Source organism: Mastacembelus armatus, chromosome 8, assembly GCF_900324485.2.
Source record: "Mastacembelus armatus chromosome 8, fMasArm1.2, whole genome shotgun sequence".
Taxonomy (NCBI): domain Eukaryota; kingdom Metazoa; phylum Chordata; class Actinopteri; order Synbranchiformes; family Mastacembelidae; genus Mastacembelus; species Mastacembelus armatus.
The window spans coordinates 14,418,496-14,443,952 of record NC_046640.1 but is presented as its reverse complement, the minus strand read 5'-3'; the positions used below and the strand labels follow the sequence as shown (position 1 = coordinate 14,443,952).

The 25,457-nt window shown below is 40.1% G+C and overlaps 4 protein-coding genes across 5 annotated transcripts; 1 reads left to right on the top strand and 3 right to left on the bottom strand.

The window, feature by feature from the left end:
- Positions 1 to 947: 947 nt before the first annotated feature.
- LOC113141412 (dual specificity mitogen-activated protein kinase kinase 6-like) lies at positions 948 to 9,852 on the bottom strand. Its single transcript, XM_026325815.2, has 12 exons — positions 9,528 to 9,852; positions 5,823 to 5,892; positions 5,183 to 5,231; positions 4,976 to 5,089; positions 4,626 to 4,745; positions 4,407 to 4,523; positions 3,617 to 3,668; positions 3,393 to 3,520; positions 2,833 to 2,910; positions 1,711 to 1,850; positions 1,396 to 1,441; positions 948 to 1,113 (listed from the first exon to the last, which is right to left on the bottom strand). Exons 1-12 carry the CDS (start codon positions 9,544 to 9,546, stop codon positions 1,036 to 1,038), a joined length of 1,011 nt encoding a protein of 336 aa, XP_026181600.1. The 5' UTR covers positions 9,547 to 9,852; the 3' UTR covers positions 948 to 1,035.
- Positions 9,853 to 10,960: 1,108 nt separating this feature from the next.
- btbd17b (BTB (POZ) domain containing 17b) lies at positions 10,961 to 14,396 on the bottom strand. The gene is made up of 3 exons (XM_026325730.2): positions 14,303 to 14,396; positions 12,566 to 12,851; positions 10,961 to 12,035 (listed from the first exon to the last, which is right to left on the bottom strand). Exons 1-3 carry the CDS (start codon positions 14,394 to 14,396, stop codon positions 10,961 to 10,963), a joined length of 1,455 nt encoding a protein of 484 aa, XP_026181515.1.
- A 3,455-nt stretch (positions 14,397 to 17,851) lies between these two features.
- Positions 17,852 to 19,869, top strand: LOC113141369 (G-protein coupled receptor family C group 5 member C-like). The gene is made up of 3 exons (XM_026325748.1): positions 17,852 to 18,830; positions 19,417 to 19,520; positions 19,608 to 19,869. The coding sequence occupies exons 1-3, from the start codon at positions 17,852 to 17,854 to the stop codon at positions 19,704 to 19,706; spliced, it is 1,182 nt and encodes a 393-aa protein (XP_026181533.1). The 3' UTR covers positions 19,707 to 19,869.
- A 1,992-nt stretch (positions 19,870 to 21,861) lies between these two features.
- ccdc137 (coiled-coil domain containing 137) lies at positions 21,862 to 25,212 on the bottom strand. Of its 2 annotated transcripts, none has more exons than XM_026324091.1 (6): positions 25,048 to 25,212; positions 24,689 to 24,831; positions 24,367 to 24,592; positions 23,692 to 23,774; positions 23,369 to 23,448; positions 21,862 to 23,284 (listed from the first exon to the last, which is right to left on the bottom strand). In XM_026324091.1, the coding sequence occupies exons 1-6, from the start codon at positions 25,116 to 25,118 to the stop codon at positions 23,087 to 23,089; spliced, it is 801 nt and encodes a 266-aa protein (XP_026179876.1). In that variant the 5' UTR covers positions 25,119 to 25,212; the 3' UTR covers positions 21,862 to 23,086. The 2 variants fall into 2 exon arrangements, with proteins under 2 accessions (XP_026179876.1, XP_026179877.1); XM_026324092.1 differs by having other exon boundaries at positions 24,689 to 24,887; positions 25,048 to 25,186.
- Positions 25,213 to 25,457: the final 245 nt, after the last annotated feature.

The window sequence follows — 25,457 nt, the reverse complement described above, 5'->3', positions numbered from 1 at the left end:
AAGGGAAAAATGACATGAGCTTAAACACTACTGAAATAATCAAATACAGGCCAGAACTAGTCCAAAAAAGAGAGATAAACATAATTAATGCAATGATTCATGAACAATAACCAGAATGGCACACAGAAAGAGATAAAGCTGTGAGCTTGATTAGGCAACCCCTGAACACTTCCAGGTAGTAACAATGGCAGCACTGGAGCAAACTCTTTGATACCCAGGAAAGAAAAAGAGCACAGAGTGGTCACTGCATGGAAGGCTATGCCTCGGATCACTGATGATATGGGATGCATTATATTCCTGCCTCACGCAGCCAAGACATTTAGGAATGACTTATGACTCCTGTTCAGAATGTGACCTTTCACATTTCTTACACGTTTTGTTTCAGCTCTGGAGCCTCCCATGGCACAGCTCATGATGACTGCAGCCCCTGCACTGACCAATTGTCTCAGGGCACAACCAAGTCAAAATATTCACCTGATGTAATCTGACAAATAAGGCCCTAGTCTGGTAAAATTCACACTTAAACAATATACAGTATCAAAACTCTGTATAATGAGAAAACATACAAACACATATGCAAGTATAGCTTTCAATACATAGCACATTAACTGTCGGATTTGCAGATGAAAGTCAAAATAGTCATACATATGTGTCAAAGAAACAATGGCTGGCTCTGTCCATTTTGAAGAGAAAGATAAGAGGGGCACTGAGGCCAAAAACCAAAACAGACAAAAACAGCAAATCAGGTTCAGTTCATAGTTGTCATATAGGATAACTGCACACACAGGAAGCTTGGAGGAGTGAATTAGACCTCTCCAGTTGAGTTCATATTACCACAACTACCCCACTCCAGTGCTGCTGGGCTGCTTTCAGTCTTTGAGTCACCCCCCTGTTGTGTGTGAGTGCATAAGAGTCCGTCATTCCAGTGAGTTTAAAAAAAAAAAAAAAAAGAAAAAAGGGGGGGGGGGGTAGGCCATTGGTTTGTTTGCTGAGAGGTCCTGCCTAACCTGACGGGGTGGAGCCTGGAGGAACCCATCAGTCATCCAGGATGACCTTGACGAAACTGGCCACATCTGTCTCTTTGGAGTCATGCAGGGTGAAAAATGGATGTTTCTGCCACAAAAAAGAAAAAAAAGTTAGAAACACAGTATACTCTTCAATGACAAAGATATTTAACTAATGCCTGTGTTTTTATTTACTAGGGAAACCACGTCATAGCCTGGGTGGGTTAATTGGGTAAGTCTGGCCTCTTGTGGACAAAATAATCAGAGCACCTGAACATAACAGCAGGGACAGTAAAGGGTGATGGTGGCATACGAGATAAGCGAAGCAGCATAACCCATAATATTTGTTGGCATTTTTGGCTAACAGACAAAAAATGCAATCACTACTAACCATTAATTCTGTGTAGGCTGGTCTCTCATTTGGTTTCTTTCTTAAGCTGTAAAAGTGAGTAGGTGAGAAAAGCAGAACATACCAAAATGTAAGTACTTTATAACTTACAAACTTATAAATCCACATCTAAAATCAGTCAAATACATAAACATCATCTGACATCAGGCTGGAGTTTGGGATACTATACTTACTGTCCACCACCTGTCTTAGTAAACAGAGCAAACACTGACATCTGCTGGGCCTCAGTGCTACTGTTCTTTCATGAGCTGCAAGGTGAATGTGGAACATAACTTTGTAATCGTGGGCAAGGCTTACCACTGGGAGATGAAATCTACAAAGTCCGGGGAGAAGCGGTCGGCAGGCAACTGTGGAGACGGCTCATCCACCACCTGTTTGAGCTGCTGGAACGGGGTGCCCCATGAGTCATAGGGAAATTTCAAAATGGCCAGCTCAATCTGGGAGACAGAGAGAGGGTGATTTCAGAAGGAGCACACAAAAGGGCTAAAATATCATGGCTGCAATTTATGATTTTCATCAAGCCCCAATGCAGCATTTGCAAATGCTAGGTGAGTAATACTGACCATGAACTGCAACTTAATATTCTGACAGTTACTAACTTTCTGTAAAAAAAAAAAAAAAAAACCCTCTGCAATACCATTCAATGTTTTAGTATTAAACATGTTTGTTTTTTTACAATGCATTGCATTTGGAAACACCACGATTCTTCCTACACTTGGCTGTGCATCTTTCCTACGTGTGACAACAGACTTAGTCAAAGTAGAAATGTATAAATAGAAGATCTGTCACTCTGAGAGCCATGTTATATAATTAAGTGAGGCCAGCGTAAATTACTAATGATGTGATACTGAACTGTAAGATGTCTCAAATTAGTCAAGGGTCACCATGACTTTGCATTTTTGCCAGGTTGTTTTTCACAAAGTTTGGTAAACTGCAATTAACCATTTAACAAAATGTACTTTGTTAAGAGGTTAGCATGACAGTGTCACATTGCTGGAAACTTATGGAAATATGACAGGCTCAAGAGCTGAGATCGTACTTTTTGTTTTAGTATATTATTTTATTCTTATGAAAGTAGTGTTATTCAAAAACTGAGAAACAGAGATTACGTAAATAGATAAAGCTAACATTTACATTGTGTTAGCTCTGTCACCATTAATCCTGCCATATCTCAAGCAGGCTCATAATAATAATAATAATATTGTATTACTAAAGTGTTTACAGTAACAAAGTAAGGTTATGAACTTCTCATGTTTTTATTTACATTTAATTTACATTCAGCAACATAACAGATTTAATTAATGATTCATTTTGTGAAAACATCAGCAAAAATGGCATTAACCACACATTTAATACCGTTTTTTTATGTTTTTATTTTACAATCAAAGAACCAAAGTTTTGACATATAGACCTACTCACCATTGTGATGCCAAGACTCCATATGTCTGACTTGACACTGTAGCCTTTCTGATTGAGGTCAGGGTTGATCCTCTCAGGCTGAAATGGATAGTATTAACAAGAGATAAGTACCAACACTATCTAAAAATATGTTATAATATGTAATACATTTTTATATACTTATACAGATTGAGACCTTCTTTGGAAACTGATAAATGCAATGGCAGACATATGAAAAAAATCTGTCAAATGTACAAATGGCAAATGTGTGTTTTCAGAGAATTACAAATAAATCAGTGCTTTTCTGAGTCTACATTCCAGGCAAGATGTTTGAAAGCTAATTAGTGTGGACAGATGCCTGATAACTCGGGTACAGAATACAAAATGGTTAAGAAACCCCTTCCATGTAAATTTCTGGCTTTCCTCCAACTGTTGAGTGCCTCAAGGACTCCAGACACTGACAGGGTCCAGGCCTCTGCACGCATTACAATCCCTCAGTGAATTTCTAGAGAATTCTTTCCTAAGCATCAGCTAGTCAGTACCAGGACTCTCTTCACTGGTTTTCCCCAGCCCAGACTTACTGCCATGTAGGGTTTGCAGCCTGCATCCATTGTTTTGGCCACAGAGTCCACCAGGTGGCCACTGATGCCAAAGTCGCACATTTTCACTTGGCCCTGAGTGTTGATCAGAACATTGGAAGGCTTCACATCTGGAAAGTGACATTATTTGGAGATTAATAAGAGACTATAGGAAATATGAAATGCTTAAAACAAATTGTATACACATGATTTTATCTTCTGATTACCTCTGTGTATCACTGACAGGTTACTGTGCAGATGCTCTAATGCCTTGACAATCTGTGGGGTAAAAAGAAAAAAAATAAGAAACAGAGCTGGGACTTGTTAATGATATTCCATTGATACTAATGAGGGTTTTAAATGCACATTAATAGAGCAATATCAACAAAATTCATATTTACTATTTTTAAAATGTTGGGTTTTGGTAATGTAACTTCCCTAACTAATGAAGACATTTCCAACTGCATGAAAAAAAATGGGTGACTGATTGACTTTTAATACCACGAATAAGGATTAATATTACCAATTAAATAACAGTAAGCCATATAGACACCACTGTCATTTCTGGGCATTAAGTACAGAACAAAAGTCAGGAAGCAGTTTTCTTATACTAGAAGGACAACATTTTAAATGCTCACCTATTAACATGGTTGTTAAATCCATACAGAAACAGAAATGTAAAAATAACACCTAGTAGATTTAGAAATGGTTTCGTGATATGACTATTTCTTGACAAACAATAGATTTTCCTTCACCCAGGTCTTCATCCAGAGTTTCTGCTTATATGTCTGGTTGCCTGGCAACCTCACCACGATGATATGAAGTCACAGTGCCCGGCTGTTGTTCACTAAGAAATAAGGCACTAACTCCTTATAAAACTACAATTGTTCTTCTCATCTCGCAGAAAGACCAAACAAGTATATCTTCCCAACAGGTTGAACTATTCCTTTAATGTACATGTAAATGAATTTTATATCTTTGCAACACTTATTGTGTGAAATATGGGACAGGACGTACTGCTACTGTGATCTTGCCCAAGATATCCTCGGGAATGGTTTTGCCTTTATCGATAACTTTCTTATAGAACTTATCCAGAGAAGTGTCCATCAGCTCCATACAGATCCAGACATCCCCCTTTAAAAAAAAAAAACAAAGCGATGTAAACCGAAAATAATAAATAAGATGGTTAGAAACATAAGCAGAAAGCCGTAGCAGTTATAAGTGGACAATATTTACCTCTCTGAAGAGGGCGCCATAGAAGGTCACAGTGTAGAAACAGTCCACTGTCCTCATAGAAATGTCCAGGTCCATCAAAAGCCTCTTCTGCTCCAGAGTGTTGACTGTGGCACGAATCCTCTGGGGACACAAATACCACAAGTTGGAAAATTTCATCACAGGGTAGACGACCCTTAATTCAACTGTTCTCCAGTGTCCAGCAACCAATCTGATCCGATTCAAATGTTTACACGTTTAGCTCATATGGTGAAAACGTCTATGAGTCATGGTTTCTATTTAAAAAACACAGGGAGTTAGCAAGATGCCAAGTCATGTAACCTGAGTAGCAGCCTCCCAGCCTCCCAGCCTACCTTGACAGCCATGATAACACCACTGGGTACATGTTTCATCTTGTCCACCACCCCGTATGCTCCCCTACCCAGCTCTGCAATCTGCTCCAAGTCATCTGCTTTCACCACAAAGTTCTGGACAAAAGAGGCATTGCATTAATGTATGTATTTAACTCATACTCTAAGGGAAAAGCAGTACATCTCAGAGGAATACAGAGCCAGCTTTACCTGATCTCCAATTGTGACACAAGCTTTAGAGTCAAGATCTCGAGGGGGCCTGCAGGGAGAGAGTAACATTTAAACTGAGCAAAAGCAACAGCATGTAGTCAGCTTTAATGCTGCAACACTCAGGATATATTAACACTCTAAGAGATTTATTTATTGGACCAATTTCTATGATTCATTTGAATATAAAGCGAATACAAAATGACTGACTCTGTGAACCCATGTACATCTGTCACTTATAATTAGCAAATGCACCAGGTAGATATGTTCTAAATTAAGTCAATATTTCCCCCCAAAAAATGGATATAATTTTGCATACATGGAAATATAATGAAAGCCTCATCTTAAAGTCAGCTATTGTGTTTTTGTTGTCTGCATAAAGAAGATTATATGTGTAGCTGATTTTGAGGGCGATACCAATATATGAGAGTTTTGAAAACTAATACTAATAATATATTAGCAGACAATTCTGATTATATATTGCATTTAATTGTTCTTTTTTGACTGGCATATATCAATAATAGGCTAATATAGGCATAGTGTATGTATTGACCCAGCCAGTGTATGAGCCAAGTTCTAATTTTGAGCCCCTCTCAGGAGGGTAGGGCTGTTGTCACTCCCCCACTGTAAAAAGGAGCCTTACACTGTTGCTGTTGGTGAGGGCTGTGCAAACACTTCTTTGGCCAGCTTCAGCCCAGGGTTTTTCTTCTTCCCTTAGAGACAAGAAATGAAAAACTGTTACCATCGCAGTTCCATGATCGATCTACAGTGCCTAATAAAGCAGCATTTAGCAGTTACCACAATGTAGTATTTTGCAGTCTTCTAAAAGGACTAAGGTAAATAGAGTCCATATGCACAGATTTTATCACCCCATTTGTCACAATAGTCTGGGTTTAAATGAGAGGTTTGCAACAACAGAAATCTGAAAGGTCTATGAGTTGTTTTCAAACATCCAGAGTAATCTACTGATAGGAGAATTAAATCTATTTTGACAATAAAGAGTGTTTTAAAGTTGCAATCAATTTGCAGGTGCCACTGACATGAACTGTAGCAAACAACCTGTTATCTAACAGGAGATTAGGTGTACTCAAAGCTGAGGCCACAATAGAGAGAAGGTGGACTAAATGACTAATCAACACAGGGTGTGATGACTAAAATGCAAAGGAATCAGGCCTTCCTTCCAGTCATGATTTCTTTCTTAAAGTTACAATCACTGAAAGCAAATTGAATGATTTATATTCTGATTTACTATTTGGTTGTCTCCTTTTTTCCCCCTGTAATTTCCAGTTCATGGTCAGTTCTATTATTTAAATATTTGGTTTAGGGTGCTGTAAACTATGCAGCTCTGGGCCCTTTCTGTGTTAAATCATTGCATGCAGTCCATTCATAAACACACTTTACCGGCAGCCTCTGGGACTTCCCACAAGGGGCTGCGAGCCTCTGCCAGAATGACACAGCTACTGGGCTTACGAGCAACAACACAGGAAAAACAGCTCAACTTTTCTTGACATGGACACTCCTGTTCAGCATGTTTGCTCTTGCTGCAAGGTCAACAGGAAAAGCAGAACACTTGTCTTGACCTTTATCTATGTGTGCTAAAACAGATTTTCATCCACTGGAATATGATGAGAAACAGTTTAGCTCTGGGTGGTTATTTCCTGCTCTTGCTGCATAGTGGCTCAGGCCAGTATAATGACTCTACCCCGGTTTAAATAAAATCACCTTCACCGACAAACAAATGCAACAACTTCTTTTAAAAAAAAAAAAAAAAAAAAAAAAAAGCAAAATTTTGCAAAGCACCAGTTTACCAGCATGATTTTATTGTCATTTTTCCATGGGATTCTATTTACCAATGAATGAGTCACACCACAACAGTCTGGAGGAAGTATGATTGGGTAAACCCCTTTTTACTAGATGAAACTGGAAGTGAAGTGTTACTAGATTTTAAATTACATGGCTTACCAGAAAAATGTCAGGCAGGTCCATTTTGTGATGCACCCCTAAAATAGGCCTATAGTGTCTGGACAGACTACGGTAGTCTCATGTGGTGGGGAGAGATTGAAGAGTGATTTACTCACACATGCTAAGTCAAAAATAGATTTTGCATTTCCTCTGTGTGGGATGAAGTATGAGCACTCAGAGCTTGCTGATGACCTGACAAATAAGACAGCTCACGAACACTGCGGTGCAGTGCAAAAACATCTGACATGCCAGGCATCTAAAACAATGTGTTGTATATAACCTGTTGGAAATCTTACAATTCTGTGCTACTGCAGAAAAATACAAAAAAAAAGAGAAAATACAGTACTGTGCATTATATGAGTCTGAGTTAATACTAGAAGTATTTGCTGTGAAGTATTATTGGATTTGAAATACTATAAGACCCAGCTCAGGTAGCAGTCTACTTTGTGTGTGGTGTGTGTAGTGACCCTGTGGTCGGCGCTGCAGGTTGGGATATGACTCACAGCCAGTCAGACTGGATACATCCGCTCAAAACACAACAACTGTCAGGACCCTTTGGGAAATATGATGTCACTTCGCTTGGCCCACTTGCTGCTAGCTGTCCCAACTAAGGCCAACCGAGGCCAGGTTCACTGCAGCTTTCTGCTGCAAGATCCGCACGGTCCTCGCACTGATAGGACACAGCAGTGCTATGACTTATGTTACCGCTGTAATCAGACTATATGTAGGGAACAGGAAAAATACATGCACAACAAATACCATTTCTTTCAGTTTTACATCCAAATAAGTGGTATTTTGAAATTTTATTTGCAAAAACTTACACTGTGCAGATATTTGTCTCAAATGAAAAGGGGTTTATTAATGTAAAACGTTTGGAGCTTTATTTATGGCATCTTTATCACATCATCTTTTTGATGATTATGTGTTAAGAGTTATTAGAGCCAGCCACTGCAGACAGTAACAGTGAAATGTTGCACTTTTACAGGAAATGCAGTAGAGATGTTCAGTGGAAAACATCCAGAGTGCAGTAATACATTAGTAATGTGAACAAGAATTTCTGGATTGTACATGGGATCAAAGTGTCAATAGCAATGTGGCGAGTCACCATCAAAAAGCACCAGCCTTAGAGTGGGTTCATATACAGACAACGATGACTCATGCACAGATAATCTTCCACACCTCCCTATCTGTGCTGTAAGGGAGAACCCAATCTCCAAACATGCCTGAAGCAATACCATAACCAGCACTTGCGAAGCTCTCAGACCCTCTCCACCACTGATCAGGGAAGACACAATTCTCTGCAGTGACCAGAAAAAAAGAAACCCTCAGGCCTGCTCTGGTGCACAAAATAATAACAGCACAGAACCTGTGTAGGAGCTATGGACTATGTGCTTGCAGCCAGTGAAGTGTAAACAAAAAGAGGCTGCACTAGGTATTGGTGCTGCAAGTCAAAACATGCCATGGTAGACCAAAGGCTGTGATTGCCTTAGCAGCACCCAGCCAATCTACACAGCCCTCTCAAAACAGTGTGTACTCCCGACCATGGTAACGCTAGTATGATTGTGTAACAACACAAACGGTGAACTTGAAATGTAAATTGACATCACCATCATGTTCTGTGTGTGTGTGTGACGCAGAGGAAGGACCTTGGTTTTTCCAAGGTGGGTATTTTATTCAACAGCGTTCAGTAATTACACAAAACAGCCTCACTCTCTCAGTGACTGACGGGCAGAAGCCAAGTGTGTGATAGCACCCTGGTTCCTTGGCATCGCCGCCTGTTTTAAAAATAAAGGAATTTCCACTATGGAAAAAAAAAAAAACATTTCATAGACGCAGCACTAAAAATATGTTTGCGCTAACACACTGGTCAGACCAAAAGGATTCAACGACATCGATGAGTCATGAGTCAGGAGGCCGAAAAACACAAACACCTGTGGTCCCAATGTGCTTTACGTGGTCGAAAGGGAGAAACTAATGTCTGTAGAGTAATTTCCAGCTCAGGGGCGAGTCGGCTGATAACTACAGCCTGGCAAAAGTCCTTTATTGTCGGGAAAACTGCGCTAGCTAACCGCAGCACGGGAAGTTAAGGGAAGGGACCATTTAGCTAAAATGTTAACAATAAAAACTATTACTGAGCGCGGTATCAGCAGGTCAGGTATGAATACCGTCAGACACCCGGGTGTCTAGACCCTTCACTTAATGATAGAAAGCAGAAAAGATATGCTGGCTAGCTTCATTTTGCTCCTCTTACATGCAGCTTTCCACCTGGCAAGGTTACATTTCTCAAACACAGCTAGCCAAAATACTTCCACGCAAACTGCACCTCGACATTTCAAAAATATATGCACAGTTCATTTTTTCTTTAAGGTTTGTAAAAACCACTTACCTCCTTTGGACAGAGACATTTCCCCTTTACTATGATGAGGGGGAAGGGAAGCACAAAGACTTTTGCCTTTTTTTACTCCCTCCCTCCCTGCATCTACCCTTACACCCGCTCAGGATCGCTGGCTTGTCGTGCAAAAACTAGCAGCGTTTAAAACAAGATGGTTCGTCTTCGTGCAATCTCGGTGCTTCAATCACCAGCTCACGCGTTCAAAGATGGATTAGTAGACGAATGCACAACTTTCAACAAAGTCAGCGCGTCTCGTACACTTCGAGTTACTTTGCTAACAAAACCTGCACTTTTTGGGTGGCCAAAGTCTGACAGCTGAAGGTTCCAACAACGTAATGACGTATTTCCTTCCTCGCGCTACGCATCATGGGATATGTAGTTTGCACGCTCTGTGCCGCTTTCTCAGAATTATTAATTGTATTGTATAAATAAAAATATGAATCTTCAGTTTTCCGAATCACGCCACCACAGGCAGATTTTTTTTATCTCTTTATCTTTTATTAGTCTGTTTTATATTAGGATGAAAATACAAACAGGTGCAGGTACGTTAAAGGCTAGATAGAATGAATGTATAACAATAAATAATAAAAAATGTCTGCAATTGCAGTGTCCAGTGTCTTGTACTACAGTAAACAAATGTAATAGGACAGCACATTTTGGTATGTAAATAGCAAACAGGTATATAATCATATGTAACAGCAAATATAAGTTTCATGAACTAAAAATCTATATTTGACTTCTAACTTCTAACTGCTGTAACAGTTTAATTTTTCCTTGTGGATTAATAAAGTAATTCTTCTTTTTCTTCTAAATGTTGAAATGTATAAATGCATAAAATAGCAATAATATTTTTAAAGCAAAAACTCTATAGCACCTATGCAAACATTAACATCACATAGTTTTAATAAATTCAAGGAACAAACAGCTGGGTTGTAAAAATCCTGAACAAATACAGTACAGTGAAGTATATATATATATAAAAGCTCCAGTTTTAAAAGCTACAGTTTTATTCTGCTATGATTGCTATGATAAACTATGATTGAGGTCGACCTCCCTCTGTGCGGGTGGGCTGCATCGCACCAAGCTCAGTGTATGCTGATCTGGCACTGAGTGGGAGCCAGCGAGGGGAGAATAGGGCATTCCATGTCACTCTCATGCTAGAGTCATGGCCACTGGAAATACTCATCATCATTTTTGTCCTAACTGTTGAACTGTTACATTATTAGTGCTTTATTTTACCAGACATCCCTTCACTTAATTCCTGGAAGACAACAAAATACACAAATAAATCAACAATGCAACAATGTAGGTGTCACAGAGCTGACATGAACACGTGCTGTGATATGAGTGTACTTTGGAATATGTGCATGTGACTGTGTGGGTGGAGGGTGGAAAACTAATGGTGAGGCCACACCAAATTCCTGCCTTTACTTTCTGGCAACAAGAAGGGTATGGTAGAGAGGTTTTATTACAATGTGCAAATAGAGGGAGCTGTCAATTAAGTACTCTGAGGAACGGCGCAGCAGGTCAGCATCCACCAGGAAATCCCCTGCCTCCTCTGTGCTTTGGTGGAAGTTGTAGACATGGCGAACCACTACTTTTCCTTGCTGTCTTGCCATAACAATTACTGTCTTCTGGAAACTCACACCCGCAAAGTCTGGACTAGAAGTTGCTGGTGTTATAATGATGCGAGGTCGACCTCCCTCTGTGCGGGTGGGCTGCATCGCACCGAGCTCAGTGTATGTTGATCTGGCACTCAGTGGGAGCCAGCGAGGGGAGAATAGGGCATTCCATGTCACTCTCTTGCTAGAGTCATGGCCACTGGGCCCAAGCTGGGTCTGAAAGCTAAAGCTGCGGTCATCGCGGGTGGGGTTATTAATGACCCAAGGTGAACCCCAGGAGGCAGACAGGTAGTTACGGGGTGTGAAAATACTGCAGTTGACATCAAAGTATTTGGCCAGTTGAATAGGAGAAGCAGAATGAAACTGAAACGCTAGATAAAGGAGATCACGGATAGATTCATAATACTTCAGCAAGAGGGGGGATTGCTTCTGAAGACGGAAGAGATGTTGAGGAGGGATCATGCCATATCGAACCGCCCTTAGGGCAGTCTCCACTGTCATACTGACAGGCTGGTTCTGGTTAATCCAGGCCTCCAGGGCCTCGTATAGCTCCAGCTCACTCTGCAGAATGAGGTCAGAACGCTTTAGTAAAGAGAGGAGCAGGTCTTCACTGATGGAGCCCCACTCTCCACTCTGCAGCACAGAAGACAGGTTCCAGGACAGGTACTGCAGGCAGCTGTCTCGCAGGGCCATGTCCCCAATTTGTAGTGCATAGCTGTACCAACCAACTACATGGCCAGTGGGCGAATCACTGGAGAGATGCTGGGTCATATATTGAGTCAGACCCTGTTGCAAGCCCCACACATGGTACTTACTGGCCAGCTTATGCAGAGAAATGGCCTGATCAAGTCGCACTGAGATGTCACCACAATACAGGTACCTGTGGGAGGGAGAAAGGTGTAACTGTCATCTAAAAAAGTTTTTAAAACACTGAATGTAAGGCAATCTTCCTGTGAGGCATATTATATTTTGAAGCTGTTTTCCCTCCTCACATCTGAGTCACTGAAGAAACCCACACTGTCCAATATTTGATTGTAAGCCTCAAACAGCAGGTGTAATTTTAGAATATTTCATAAGATGGAGCATCGTACTTCTCCAAACAAAAAGAAGAGAAACAAAATGGTGAGTAAAGACTTTGAACCTGCAATGCTGCAACATATTGCAAGAGTACAATGAGCCATGCTTTAGGCCCTCTGCTAAACATTGATCTGGACACAATGGACCTAGATCAACTGAAGAGAGAGAAAATAAAAATGCAACTGAAAGTTTTAAAGTTAGAGCAGGAATACTACACTCTGAAAATAAGGAAATTTTATGCCTGCGGGGAAAAAAAAGAAAATGCAAAATGTTTTTCATTTAATTAAATGTGACGAACTCTGAACAAATGGTTACACCCTGAGTCGTTCTCACCTGACAAACTTGTCAAAGACAGCTGCACAATCAGGCGTCTCCCTCAAAACCACAGCACTGTTATTGCGGCTGAGCAGCAGTTCCTCAAACACGTCACTCTGCAGGGTGAGGACAAGGCTATGAGCCTGGATCACCTTCACCTCATCTGTGTTGATTGTATGCACCCGGAGAGTTACATCACTGGCATTCCCCATGGCTAACAGTGTCTCCAAACGCTGCACCAAACTCATAGAGTGATTCAGAACTGTGGCCCCACTGTCCAGTGCAACCTCTTGCTTCAGGGCAGCTGTGGAAATAGCAAAATTCTAGACAGTTGCAACACCTGACAAAAACCAACTATAATCACTATTTACATGCAGAAGAAATTTCTCTTGTTCCCTTTTTGCCATCAGTTATGGTATTAGCTTTTGTGTAACAAACTGTAAAATTGCTTTTGGTATCACTAAATTCAGACAATGCTTCATATTCATGTTCTTCCTTATTGTTTATTTTCAGCACTATAATTTGCACACAGCTCTACAAGACTTCACAGCAAAATTCATGTGCATTCGTTTGACAACTTAAATCAGATTTGACACAGCAAGACATGGAAAAGCACTCTGTAACTCTCTGATTAAACCCCAACAAATATGTGTCATGAAAAACACTTGCACATTCTTATGTTCTTCAGATTTCAATTATTCAAGAACATGAGCAACAAGCCAGGTGGCTGAATCAGAAAACCTCTAATACGCAGGTGCTCAGAAAAGAATCCTGACTTTGCAGATGGCTGTTCATTGGGCCCTCTTGAGAGTAAGTACAACAGACACATATTGGAGAATCACACATGAAAGACTCAGCATGACAAGCTGCTGTTTCCATTCTGCACTGCCACAGGCATTAGCTGCCTTGTTGGCCTGTTACTGGGGGTTTAATGAGATACAGGGGGAGCACACTTGCTCCCTGGAATGCCTCACAGTCTTCATTTCTCTACCACAATCAAGTGGCCCCACTTCAAAGTAATCTTTTTCCAATTAGCCAGCCAGCACTCTGAGCCAGCTGAGCGTGGTGGAGTATGTGGGGGTGTGTATTGACAAGTGATTCTGGCACACTATGGACAAATGAAAATCACCAAATTCATTATATCTACTATCTGTTACATAATTTGCTCTTTTCTGCTGTAAGAGAAAAAAAATCAACTTAAATTAGACAAAAAAGTTTGAATATAGATTTTCTTCTACTCAAACCAAGAAGAGCTGGAAACATTACATAAAACATTACATACACAGTCCCTAAGAATCTAAACATAGATGAGCCTGTGCACACAAGGAAAGTCAAATTAAATCTAATCTGACAGCAGAGGAATGTGGCCTTCAATAGCTTTGGTTAAAATCAGTCAAAGTCAGATCTTTTTCAAGTAGTGAAAAAGCTTTCCTCCAGTGCTGGCACTATGTATTACTGAGGCGGCACAAAGCCTGGCAGCAAAGGCACTTGCCTGTCTTTCCTGCACCCAGCAGACAGATAGATGAGGACACGATGAGTAGAATAGATAAATACCCATCCCCTGCCCTGAGGCTGGGCACGAGCACCAAATTCATGCTGCGCCCTACTATCCACAAACAGTATGGGGGGAGCTGGACAGAAATAGAACAATACAGCTTCTCTTGCTGTGAAAGATATATAAAAGATGCAAAAGTGAAAATACTCTTTGAGAGCTAACAATTCAAACTACTGTAGTAATGCCATTTAATATCTTACCTCCTCTAACTGTGACAGAGTGGAAGTGGATAAAGAGGAGCAGGGTGCCCACATAGACCCAGGCAGGGATCCCTTGTTCATATGAGCGCACCATATCTTCTCAGTTATTCCTTGTCTCTCTTCTTTTGTCCTTTCCCCCTCTCTCTTCCTTTCTCTGTGCTACTCTTCTCCTGACCCTTTTGCTGCTGCGCTTTTGTCGTGTGCGTGCGGAAAACTCTTATGCCCTATGTGTGCCGCCCGGCTCCCTGTCCCGCGCTCTTTATGTAGGACGCTGGCCTTTCCCTGGCGTATCTCGCAACCCCACAGACTCCATTGATTGGTGGAATCTGGCAGGGGCGTTGCTATAGCGACAGCTTTGATTTTAAATTTCTCCCTTTTGGATGCTACATGGCATTGATCACCGGCACTGGGCCAGTCAAGGACACAGTTTAATGTGATTTTTTTTTTTAGTTTAAAAGTCAGTGGGGTTAGACACTATTAACAATCAATATTAACTCAGAATGAAGCAAAATTTGTTTATATCTACATTAATTTCAATTAGTGCCATATAATTAATTAACTGTAGTAAATTGCCACTGAGACCATGCTAAAAGTAATTCAAGTTCCAAAATGTGTGACCAACTACAGCCAATCAAATTCCATTAACCATTTATAGGAAAATTTTTCATTTGAGTGCAATTATTTCTCAGATGCCATGTTAATCTAAGTAATGGCAGGATAATTTTATTGGCGCTAGGTCTGCTTATAAATTTAAGAGCCACTCTGGTTATCAAATTCAACTGCAAATCAGGATTTTATGTTTTCACAGCATTTATTGAGATTTGAATGTATTTTAGTTATTTGTGTAATGTAAGCTTTTGTAAACAACATCTACTGCATCGTTAGGTGAAAGGGTTTAATGATTGCGTGTGGTACAGACAAATTTCAGCTTGATACTACGTCAATGGTTGCTACTGGCAGGGAAAATAGTAACCTCTATGCTATGATAATCAATATAAAAAGCCACGACATGCAGTTTATGCATCCTAGAACATGCACTAACACAACGCCTCTGGTCATGGCCTCAGGGCTCAGAGAAATGTGTACAGTGCCAGAGTGAGCCTTATTTACCACTCAGCTAGCATCGATCTGTCAGGGATAGATGGGTGAGTCAATACTGAGATCCTTGTTAAACTCTTCTAAAAAGGATCAGCTCTGTATGGATCTGATATTTTTAAAAAAACTCTGTATAGACCATTAGTCTAATTACAGTACCTATATTAACACCATGCCCAGTATGAGACAGACAAGGACAGACATTGTTTCAGAGGGAATGGGGTTGTGGTGAAGCCCTGTGGGCTGCCAGGCTGCAATAAAAATGCAGGAAAAGAGATGTCCTGCTAGACCCCAACCTGAGCCATTGCTATGAATAACCTGACAGGGTCTCAGAGGAGTGTTGTGCTGAGGTGTCCTAATGAAGTCTGCTGCAACAAACTGGACTAGAAAACATGAGCAACGTATCTGTTTTGCACACAGAAAGTGAACACAGATTTAAATAAGACAAATGAGGAATGAAACAGCATAAGCACACAGCCCCCATTATATGTGCATTTGAAAAGGGCATGTCATTCATTAAGTTCCTATTGCTTTATCCTTTGAGATTTGTGCCAATTAGGAATCTGCTAACAGGACCACAATACAAAGGGAGACACGCATTAGCACAGGCTACACTGAGGGATCGATACACCAAAGGCTGTTCCATCACACAATATAATGTGTATGTGTAACAAGATGACCGACAGAATTAGCTTTAACTAGGTATCCTGGATGACCTTAATGTTGGGTGAAACCAGAATAGATGCACTATATAACCAATTCTCCAAAACATCACACAGATAGATTTATATACACATTGCATTCAACTCACTAATTTCTAAGAATTTCAGATGTGTAAGATATAAACTTTTGACTTCAATCCCTTATTTAAGTAGAATTAAAGACATATTTTTATACACACCCCAGGATTTCTGCAAATTCTGAATGTGTAACCATTTATTGTAGAGAGAATAGCTTGGAAAGGAGACTACATAAAAGCTTAAAAATCAATGACATCAGTCAATGTCTTTTTTATTAGATGGATGTTAACTGGCATGGTCTATAACAGATCAATAACAAGATCTATTTTGTTGTGTAATCTGATTTCACTCTGTTGAACTGCAAAACAACAGGAGTGGATCTTTCTCCTATAACAGTATTTTCCACCAGGTGGCTCTGCAAACTGGAAAGACAGTTTCCCCTGTGATAGTTGTTCCTTTAGACTGTCCTTTAAAAAGAGATTATCACGTCTGTTGTGCATGTAGCAGCAGTTTAAATTTCCATACCTTAGAATAGCAAAAGTTTGAAAATAAACAACTGTAATAAACAACTTTAATTTAAACTTTAATTTTGTAATGCTGTGAGGGGACATTATAGAGCACATAACTTAGTGCAGCATCAATAATCATTTTATAAGATTTCACCGTTAAAGATGAATCACAAGTGATCAGATCATTAAACGTGCAAAGCCATCAGTCATCAGTGTGTTTGCTATCAGTGTCAAAGAGGTCACAGCGCTGACCATGCTGCACGGCCTGTATACAAGTGGAAATGTCACTTCAGAGGTAAATGGTGTCTTTGTTTAGACGTAAGCTGCCTGAAACAAGTAGGCTGGCTGCTAATCTCACAGAATATGCAAAGCCGCAACCACCGGAGAGGCTGGACAGGGTACAGGGACAGAGTATTCGAGCTTTGTCGAGAAAGACACTTTTTACCTTTAGAGAGTAGGCTGTCAGTAATTACTTTGATGCGTCTGCCGGTGAGTCCACTGTTACATGGTTCAGTAACATCAGAGGAGGAGGAGACGGGTGGCCGTCCATGATTACGCACGGAAAACTCCGTGGATCCATCAAGTGAACAATTAAGCGAGAAGAAGTTGGAGACATTGCCTTAAAGGAGCGTTTATAATCATCCAGAAATAAAACAAATCGGGTAGAACATTGTTTTAATTTCTGCGGTGAGTTATCCTCTACGGAGTTAATACCTGAGTCACCTGTGGGAGCAGCTGTTACGGTCATCAGCCCAGGTAAGAGATCCCGTAGATATATTTCCAAAACTACATTCACAGAGTAATGATGTAGGGTATTATATAAATCTTTATATTGGTTTTAGTTTGGGACCTTTGAATTTGTGAGCTTAACATCAGCATTTAAACCAGTGATGGGTGGGGAATTGGAGAATGATAATTAAAGGCAGGGGAGACAATGTCTTGTGACTGTCAGATGCTTTAGAAACTTGAATGAATCAACTGGAACAATAAGACTCGACACACTATTGTTTTGAAGCTTCAGGTTAAGGTATACTAAGGTACACTTTGTGGTACAGTAGTAAACTATGGAAATGTATTTTCAGATGCAGTCTGTAGTTTTAATGTCCTGCCTGTTTAAATAACTAGGATGCAAATTATATAATTGGTGAATAGAGATTTCCATACGCTTTACATAATTGCGGTGTTTTGGTTGCAGCATTTTAGCTATGGACCCTACCAGCGCTCCAAAAGGATGTGGTTCCACTGTCAGCTCTATTTACTACAACCTGTGTGACCTGACTGCAGTGTGGGGAGTCATTGTGGAAGCCATTGCTGCTGCTGGTGTGGTGACTTCCTTTGTTCTGTTTGTCATACTCATGGCCTGTCTCCCATTTGTGACAAACAAAAAGAGAAAGGGTATGGTGGCACTGCAGGCAGGCATTCTGGTTTTCACCCTGGGACTCTTTGGACTCTCTTTTGCTTTCATTGTGGACCAGTACTCCACCAGCTGTACTGCAAGGAGGTTTCTCTTTGGAGTACTGTTCTCCGGATGTCTAGCCTGCCTGATAATGCATGGGCTGTGGCTTGCTCTGCTGCAGCGGAGGGGCCAGGGGCCTAGGGGGTGGATGTTATGTCTGGGAGCCCTTGGTCTGTGGCTGATTGAGGTGATCATCAACACTGAGTGGCTTATCATCACTGTGGTCAGAAGCCCACCAGGAGGTGTAATTAGCTCTGACCTGTCCTGCAGCATTGCCAACCAGGACTTTGTGATGGCTCTGATCTATGTGATGGTTCTGTTGTTAGCTGTGGTACTGATGGCTTTACCTTCAGTGACACATAAGCACAAACAGTGGCACCAAGATGGAGCTTTCATCCTGGTCACGGGACTCTTCACCATGGCTATCTGGGTAGCTTGGATTGTCATGTACATATATGGCAACAAAATGGCCGGAAACCTCCGTTGGGATGATCCTACTCTGGCTATAGCTGTGGTGTCAAATGCCTGGGTGTTCCTGGTCCTCTACACAATTCCTGAAATCTGCTTACTGACAAAGGAGAACCCAGACCAGGAGCAACCCCATGATGGAGACCACGTCTATCCTGCCAGGAGTCTGGCTTATGACAATATCCTCAAGGAGCCAACGCCACCTCATCAGAATGTGTACATGGAGAATAAAGCTTTCTCTATGGATGAGCCTCCAACAGGTATGTCTGTTATGATTAAATAAACAATAATAATTAATTATTGCATTCCTCTTCGTCATGGCTACAGAAAAAAAATTCAAACTTCAACAGGAAATCACTGCCATGACATGTGATCCTTAATATGTGCCTAGAACATAGGACATAGTTTAGAAAGGCACACACCAGAGCCAAAAATTCACACTGGATGTCAGTGGATGACAAAAATCAGACCTTAAAACAGAATGGACTCCCTGTAGACATCTACGATAAAATTGTGGCGAGGTAAGATATTGTGGCAAAATAAATAAAAACATCTCAAAAACTTTGACTGCTCACAGTGATTTGAATTATTGTGCAATGGAAGATTAGAACAACCAGGTGAGCAAAATCACACTAGCCACTGGGCCAAAGTCCAGGCTTAATTTAGTCCGGATTTAAAGTCCTGAAGATGGCAGTCCACAGATGCTTCACATCAAATGTGATTGTGCTCCCAGCAAGAACAGCAAGAAATAAACTGTCCAAATCCAGATCATTACACACCGAACAAGGCAGACATGGGTGTCAGGGTTTTCTGCATGTTTAAAAAGCTGATTCTTTTCCTTACCAGTACCCACAAAGCCAGTGTCTCCATATGGGTCTTACAACGGTCAGCTACGAAGTTGTGTGTACCAGCCCACAGAAATAGCCCTGATTGCAAAGGGTATCACAAAGGTGAGTGTGTTCACAGAATCTTAAATCACAAAAAAAAAACTCTTGCTTATAATGTCTGGAATAATCACTTTCTTTGTGTTCCTACAGACCAACCAAGATATGATGATCCCCCGAGCTGCAGTTCCTTCTTTGAATCCAGGAAGTGGCTTCTCCCTGCCTCATTTGGCCCAGTCCTTGTCATCTTAAGAACTGTGACACACAAGTCACCTACACACTTGGTTGTTACAGCTATAATAAGTCACTTGTATGTATTGTAATCACAAATTGTATGTACCCTTCTCATTGTTAATTCTAAAGATACATTTATCCTATAGCTATATGGAGTAATGTGACCTTGCTCCTCACATATTATTATATTATCTCCTCTGATTTCTGTACACGCTTGTTTGTTCTGTATATGTAAGAACTGAGTGTCAAAAATAAAACATTAGAATGACTAATCCAGGCTAATTTATCTACAGAAGAAAATGAAGATTTCTATATAGAAACACTGCACATTATCCACTCTATTTCATTTCTATTTTCAGGTCAGCTGGAGGCCTAAATCAATTCTCAGACAGTTGACTAGCAAGTCAAAGCCCTAGAAAAGTTCTGTCTACCTATGTTTTCAAAATCTAAATCCCAACATAGAGTCATGTATACAATTTTCAAGGAGCAAACTAACCTAATGGAGACCAAGGGTGAAGAAATAGTAAACGACCAGGTCTAAAAAGCATTAAGTGAAATTATTAAGTAGACTAGGTTAGATTGTGTGCATTGTAAAGGCCAGAGGAGTTGCAATTGTCTTATCACTGATAGCTTTTCTTGTCAGAAATCTGCTGCATATTGTCTTTATCTTTTAGCTATTGTATAGTATCCTTTGCTTGTAAAATAATATTGTGATTTAGACTTTGAGAAAGGCATATGCTTTTGTGGTGTCTTGGATTTTTTTAATGTAAATTTATGTATAGGTATAAATTATAACTTATTAAACTGTAAAAATGACTTAAATCCTGGGTGAGCATTGGATCATTGGATTCTAACTGGGAAAAACTGAGACTGAAAGAGGAAGTGTCAAAAAGTCACTACCTAGAGCGATTATTTACATATTGTTTGCTTGACAAGCCTTTACAGTTTCAGCTGGGGCCACACTCAGGGGTTGGCTTTGTCACGGTTTACACTGCTGAACAATGTCACTCAACCCAATCAGTAAAACCCAGCAATAAATCTATGTAATGCTCTTTTCCAGTTTGAATTTAGGGCTGTAATAGCATTTGAGCAACCAAGCAGTTGAGCTAATATTTTGAGTTTGGAGCATTCCAGTAAGATTTAATCGATTTTGATAGAGTGATGCATTGTTTCAGTAGCAGCAGTAAAGGCTGTTAGGAGCTTTCACTACATGCGTGTTACATAATAAGTTGAGAGGGCTGCAAATATGTGCACAATCAAACACACCTTCGTATAGTGACTGTATGTAGTTTAACTACAGGATCTGTTCTAAAACGCTATTGTGGTCATACGGTTTGGAAATAAAGCTATATTCAAAACATTACTGTGAAGGGAGAAAGTAGTTTTCCACAGATACCCATGGGTAACTGTTTTGACTTATGAGTTCTTCCCTTTCTCTGCATGGAGAGAAACATATAATTTGTCCCTCTCACACACACAGACACACACCCACTTGTGGAGCCTTAGAGTGAGCTGTGGCTGCCTAGCAGCAGGCTGAGTAGGCTCTCTCCCAATTACTCCCACCATCCTGTACTGTCAGCAACCATAAGCAGCTTGCTGAGAGAGGTTATTGCTTACAAGCTGGAAATCAGACAGCAGAAAACTGTTCAACAGAATACACATGCAAATGTGAAGATTTTATGTAAAGCCTTGTGCCAGCTTGATCCCCAGTGCTTTAATCCTCCCATAGCTGGTGTTACCCATGCATTTAAAAAAGTGGTATGGTGTCTCCCTGCAGAAAACCACAATAAAAACACATTAAATTTTACATGAACCTTTTTGTGCTGGTGTGTTACTTGACCTGAAATCAAATAAAACATCTTTCAGCCACAGCAATTCTCCTGATAATATGAATAGCTGTCTTTTGCACATGGACATGGGTGTTTGGGCTCAGCTCTAGGGAGTCAGCACTACCAATCACAAGCAGCTGTCTCTACTTAATGCATTTCCTTGTCACTGTGACAACGTTCAGTGGACAAACATGTTTAAAAAAAAAAAAATCACTGTCAAAGCTGATCAAACAGAAATGTCTGTGAAACCACAGAGCAGGTAACTATTGAGTATCAATAGGTAATACCATACCATCTGGAGATGTTATTCAATAGATCACTATTGTAAAAATGATAGCCTAATGTTTGCTTTTAGATATATTATGCTTCGAAAAGTTGTCAAACAAAACATATGAATTTGTACAGTTTGTTCCAGAAGCCAATATTTGAACAAGGGCCTTGTTGATGGAGGTAAACCTTTTAAGCATTACAAATGAAAAAAGCTGTGCCAGGCTTTAGTAAGTGTTAGCTCTCAGAGAAGCCAAAGAGAAACATGGTGTAAACAGATTCTATATTTTGTTGCCCACATTTGCACTTGTTTATTTCTTTGGGTCTAAATTAATTCATAAAATTGGAAAGTTGAACTAAGTAAGTCATATAATATTTAAAGATGATCATGCCAAATGAATGAAAACTCCAGAATTGATATTAACAGTGACTGCTCTGAGATAATCAAGAACCACCAAGGTCAGTGACAAATTGATCCTCAGCTTTCCAGCTGATCATGATCATGTGAAACAGACCTTATGGTGAGACTATTTTCTTAATTTTATTCCCTCATATCTTATATATATTTCCCATCTACTCCTTGAAAAGGCTGATATATAAAGAAAAAAGGCTGACAAAGTAAAACACTGAAGCAATAAATGTACAGAAATAATATGACATTGGGTACCTCCGAAAATACATTTTTCTTAAAATAAAAAAAAGCCCATAATAATTCAGTTTCTCTTGGCTCTCAACACAAAAAGAAGAAAAGCAGCTTTCTACAGGAGGACTGCCATCTAGTGGCAAAATACGTCACATGCTTAATCTTTTAGCCTTGAGATAACCTGTTGTTTTATCGTCTCCCACGTTTCAAATGACATCATAGTGGCTATCTACTGAACAGTGTAAACCCAAATTAACACTTGCCAGTCAACTATCTAACATGCAGAAATCAACACAAGTCACCTGTCTGGATGGATTTCCTGGTATTTAGGATCAGTTTGTCTTTATAAAACAATTCAACAACTATTAATCAACACAATGTCCTGTCCTCGTGTAAACTACATATGCGATAATGAAAGTAATAGTTGAATGTCATGTAATACTTACCTCATATTGCAGCCTGTGAATGCAAATGCTTGTTTTTTTCCCATGGTGGTTAACTAAGCTGTGGTAAGCTCCCTCACCATCATATCAGTTTCAGAGTTATCTAACACAAACATGGCTGTCCTATGATCAGTCTCAGTGTCCTAACATCACTGATTCTGGTTCACACATGACTGCAGTTGAAGTGTAACACCTTAAGGTGAGTGATAGGGAACATCACTGAATGTCCTTGACTTTTTCCAGACTGACAGTCCTGATCTTGTGCTGCTGCTGCTGTTTCTTCAGACAACGATAGGCCTTCACTGCCCGCTCCCTCTCCTCCTCCATGATTCTCTGTCTGGCCATAGATGGTTTGGTTGTAGAGGCTGTGGTTTGGCCGAGCAGAGAGTTGAGAAGGAGGCCCTTTGATGCATTCTGGAGGAGGAAAATAACGTAATTAAACACTAACTCAAGCAATAAATTAATTTTAATAACATGATATAGGCACAGAGTTGTTACCTGAGATTTGACCAGTGCTTTCCGGGGTTTGACGCTCAAAGACGGTGGGGCCATTGTAACTTCGCCAAAGGGAACGTGATCTACAAAACAAATACCAGCATTTACAGTACTACAAAAAGTTTTATTCGCCTTCAGCAGGTCTTTACAATGGCTCCTATTTATAACACATATACACTTCTATCCCTGCTATTATGTGAAAGTAACTAAACTTGGATACAAAATATTTTTCAAATAAATCTGAACATTTGCAGTAAATTACAGGTGAAAAACTCCCCCACAGCCTTTGCAATGGTATCTGTTCTTGAAAAACTTGCTTGCATTACCTACAAACATCTCTTTTTCCATATTGGCTTCTTTTCTGTCCAACTTCTTCTGCCGTTGCTTCTCTAGTCTGACCTTGTCATACCTGTAGAGAAAAACAAATAAATCAGACATGCATCAGCCAGTAATGAGAACCTTAGTTTTCTATGTATTGTCATTCATATATCCATCCATCATCTATCAAACTCCACACAGAAACCTGCGAACCTATGACCTTCTTGCTGTGAGGTAACAGTGCTAACCACTCAGCCACTATGCCCCCCCACCCCCCACCCCCAAATTGTTATTCAAGCATTTTAAATTTCATTTGGCATTACTGTTTAAAAAAAACAAACAAAAAAAAACAACTATCAAATTAGTTCCAGGTGAATTTTCAGTCACTCTACTAACGAAGTAATTGCTTCAGCTTTAAGATGTGACTTTGATCTCTTGATAGTTGATTCATATAGATTCATAGTTATGACATTTCATAAAGTAAACAATAACCCATCAGTTAATTAAAAAATAATAATCAAAATAATAATGTAACTTTAGTTCTACTTAGAAATCAAGAGAGATGACACTTTTATCTTTTCATTTTTGTTGCAGGCACATATATGAAACAGCCACAAACCAGCATGCACCATAATCTGACAGACAATTTAGAGCATGAGACAAGAAAAAGGGTTTGGACTCACTCTTTCTTTTTCTCAGACTTGCCCTTGTCTGCACGCCTCTCCTGTTTGTCTGCGTCCAGCTCAGGCCTTCTGTCCACTTGGTTCTTGGTGAGAAAGAGAACATGTTTCGTCTCAATCTCCATGCGCCGCAGATACGCTTTCTCACTTTCACATCTTCCTCTCCTGAAATGTGGCACAGGTATGTCTCCATCCTGGGAATCCTCTGGCTTACATTCAGGGAACATGGCTAAGGAGACAGAAGTACAGCTGATTTCTCCAATAATCATAAACAGATTTTATAAATGACAAATACACTTTTTTTTTTTTTTTTTTTTAAACACACCTTTCACCTTTTTCGCCTTCACTGCTCCAGTTTTCATTCTCTCTTTGCTCTTCATTATCTCTCTGAGTCTGAAGGGGATGTGCTTCAGGTGGTCTACTTCTTTGGCTTTTTTGGCTTTGCCGTCCTGCTGCAGCTTCTTGCCACTTAAGTTCAGACACATTACAGACCACACACAGTCAGACAGCGTCAAGGCAGCGTACTGCAAATGCAGGCATATGCTATCACTTAAGATAAATGCATGCACCTCAATATAATAGCTGACAACTAACTTGCAGAGCTAATTTTAACGTTAGTTAGCTCCTGTAGCTAACACTAGCTATCAGTTTTTCTTTTACCCATCAGCTCAGTCAGTCACGTACCTCGGACGCTTCTCGGGTTTATCCGCTTGTATTCCCGAGTCGTTTGTTTTATTTTTCTTATTCTTCCCCATCTTACTACGATTTATTCCAAAACATTACAAACTATCTGGGTAAAAAATAACATGTGGAGCTACATGTGTATCTTCCCCCTATGAACCCTGACCGAAGACGGCAAGGAGGGAGGAAGTAAAGAGTTACCACTCCGATTACTTTTTCAGATACCACATTTTGACTAACTTCTCGTGTGGCCTGGGCAATATCTTTGAAATAAAAATTATCCAGATCAACTCAGATACATTCTTGTTAACCTTTTAATTTGAGTTTACACATTTCTAAGCGTCTAAACACACCATTAAGTTGCATTTTAAATCTTAATTAGGCCTTTTTCAGCATAATTATGAAGTAGCTTA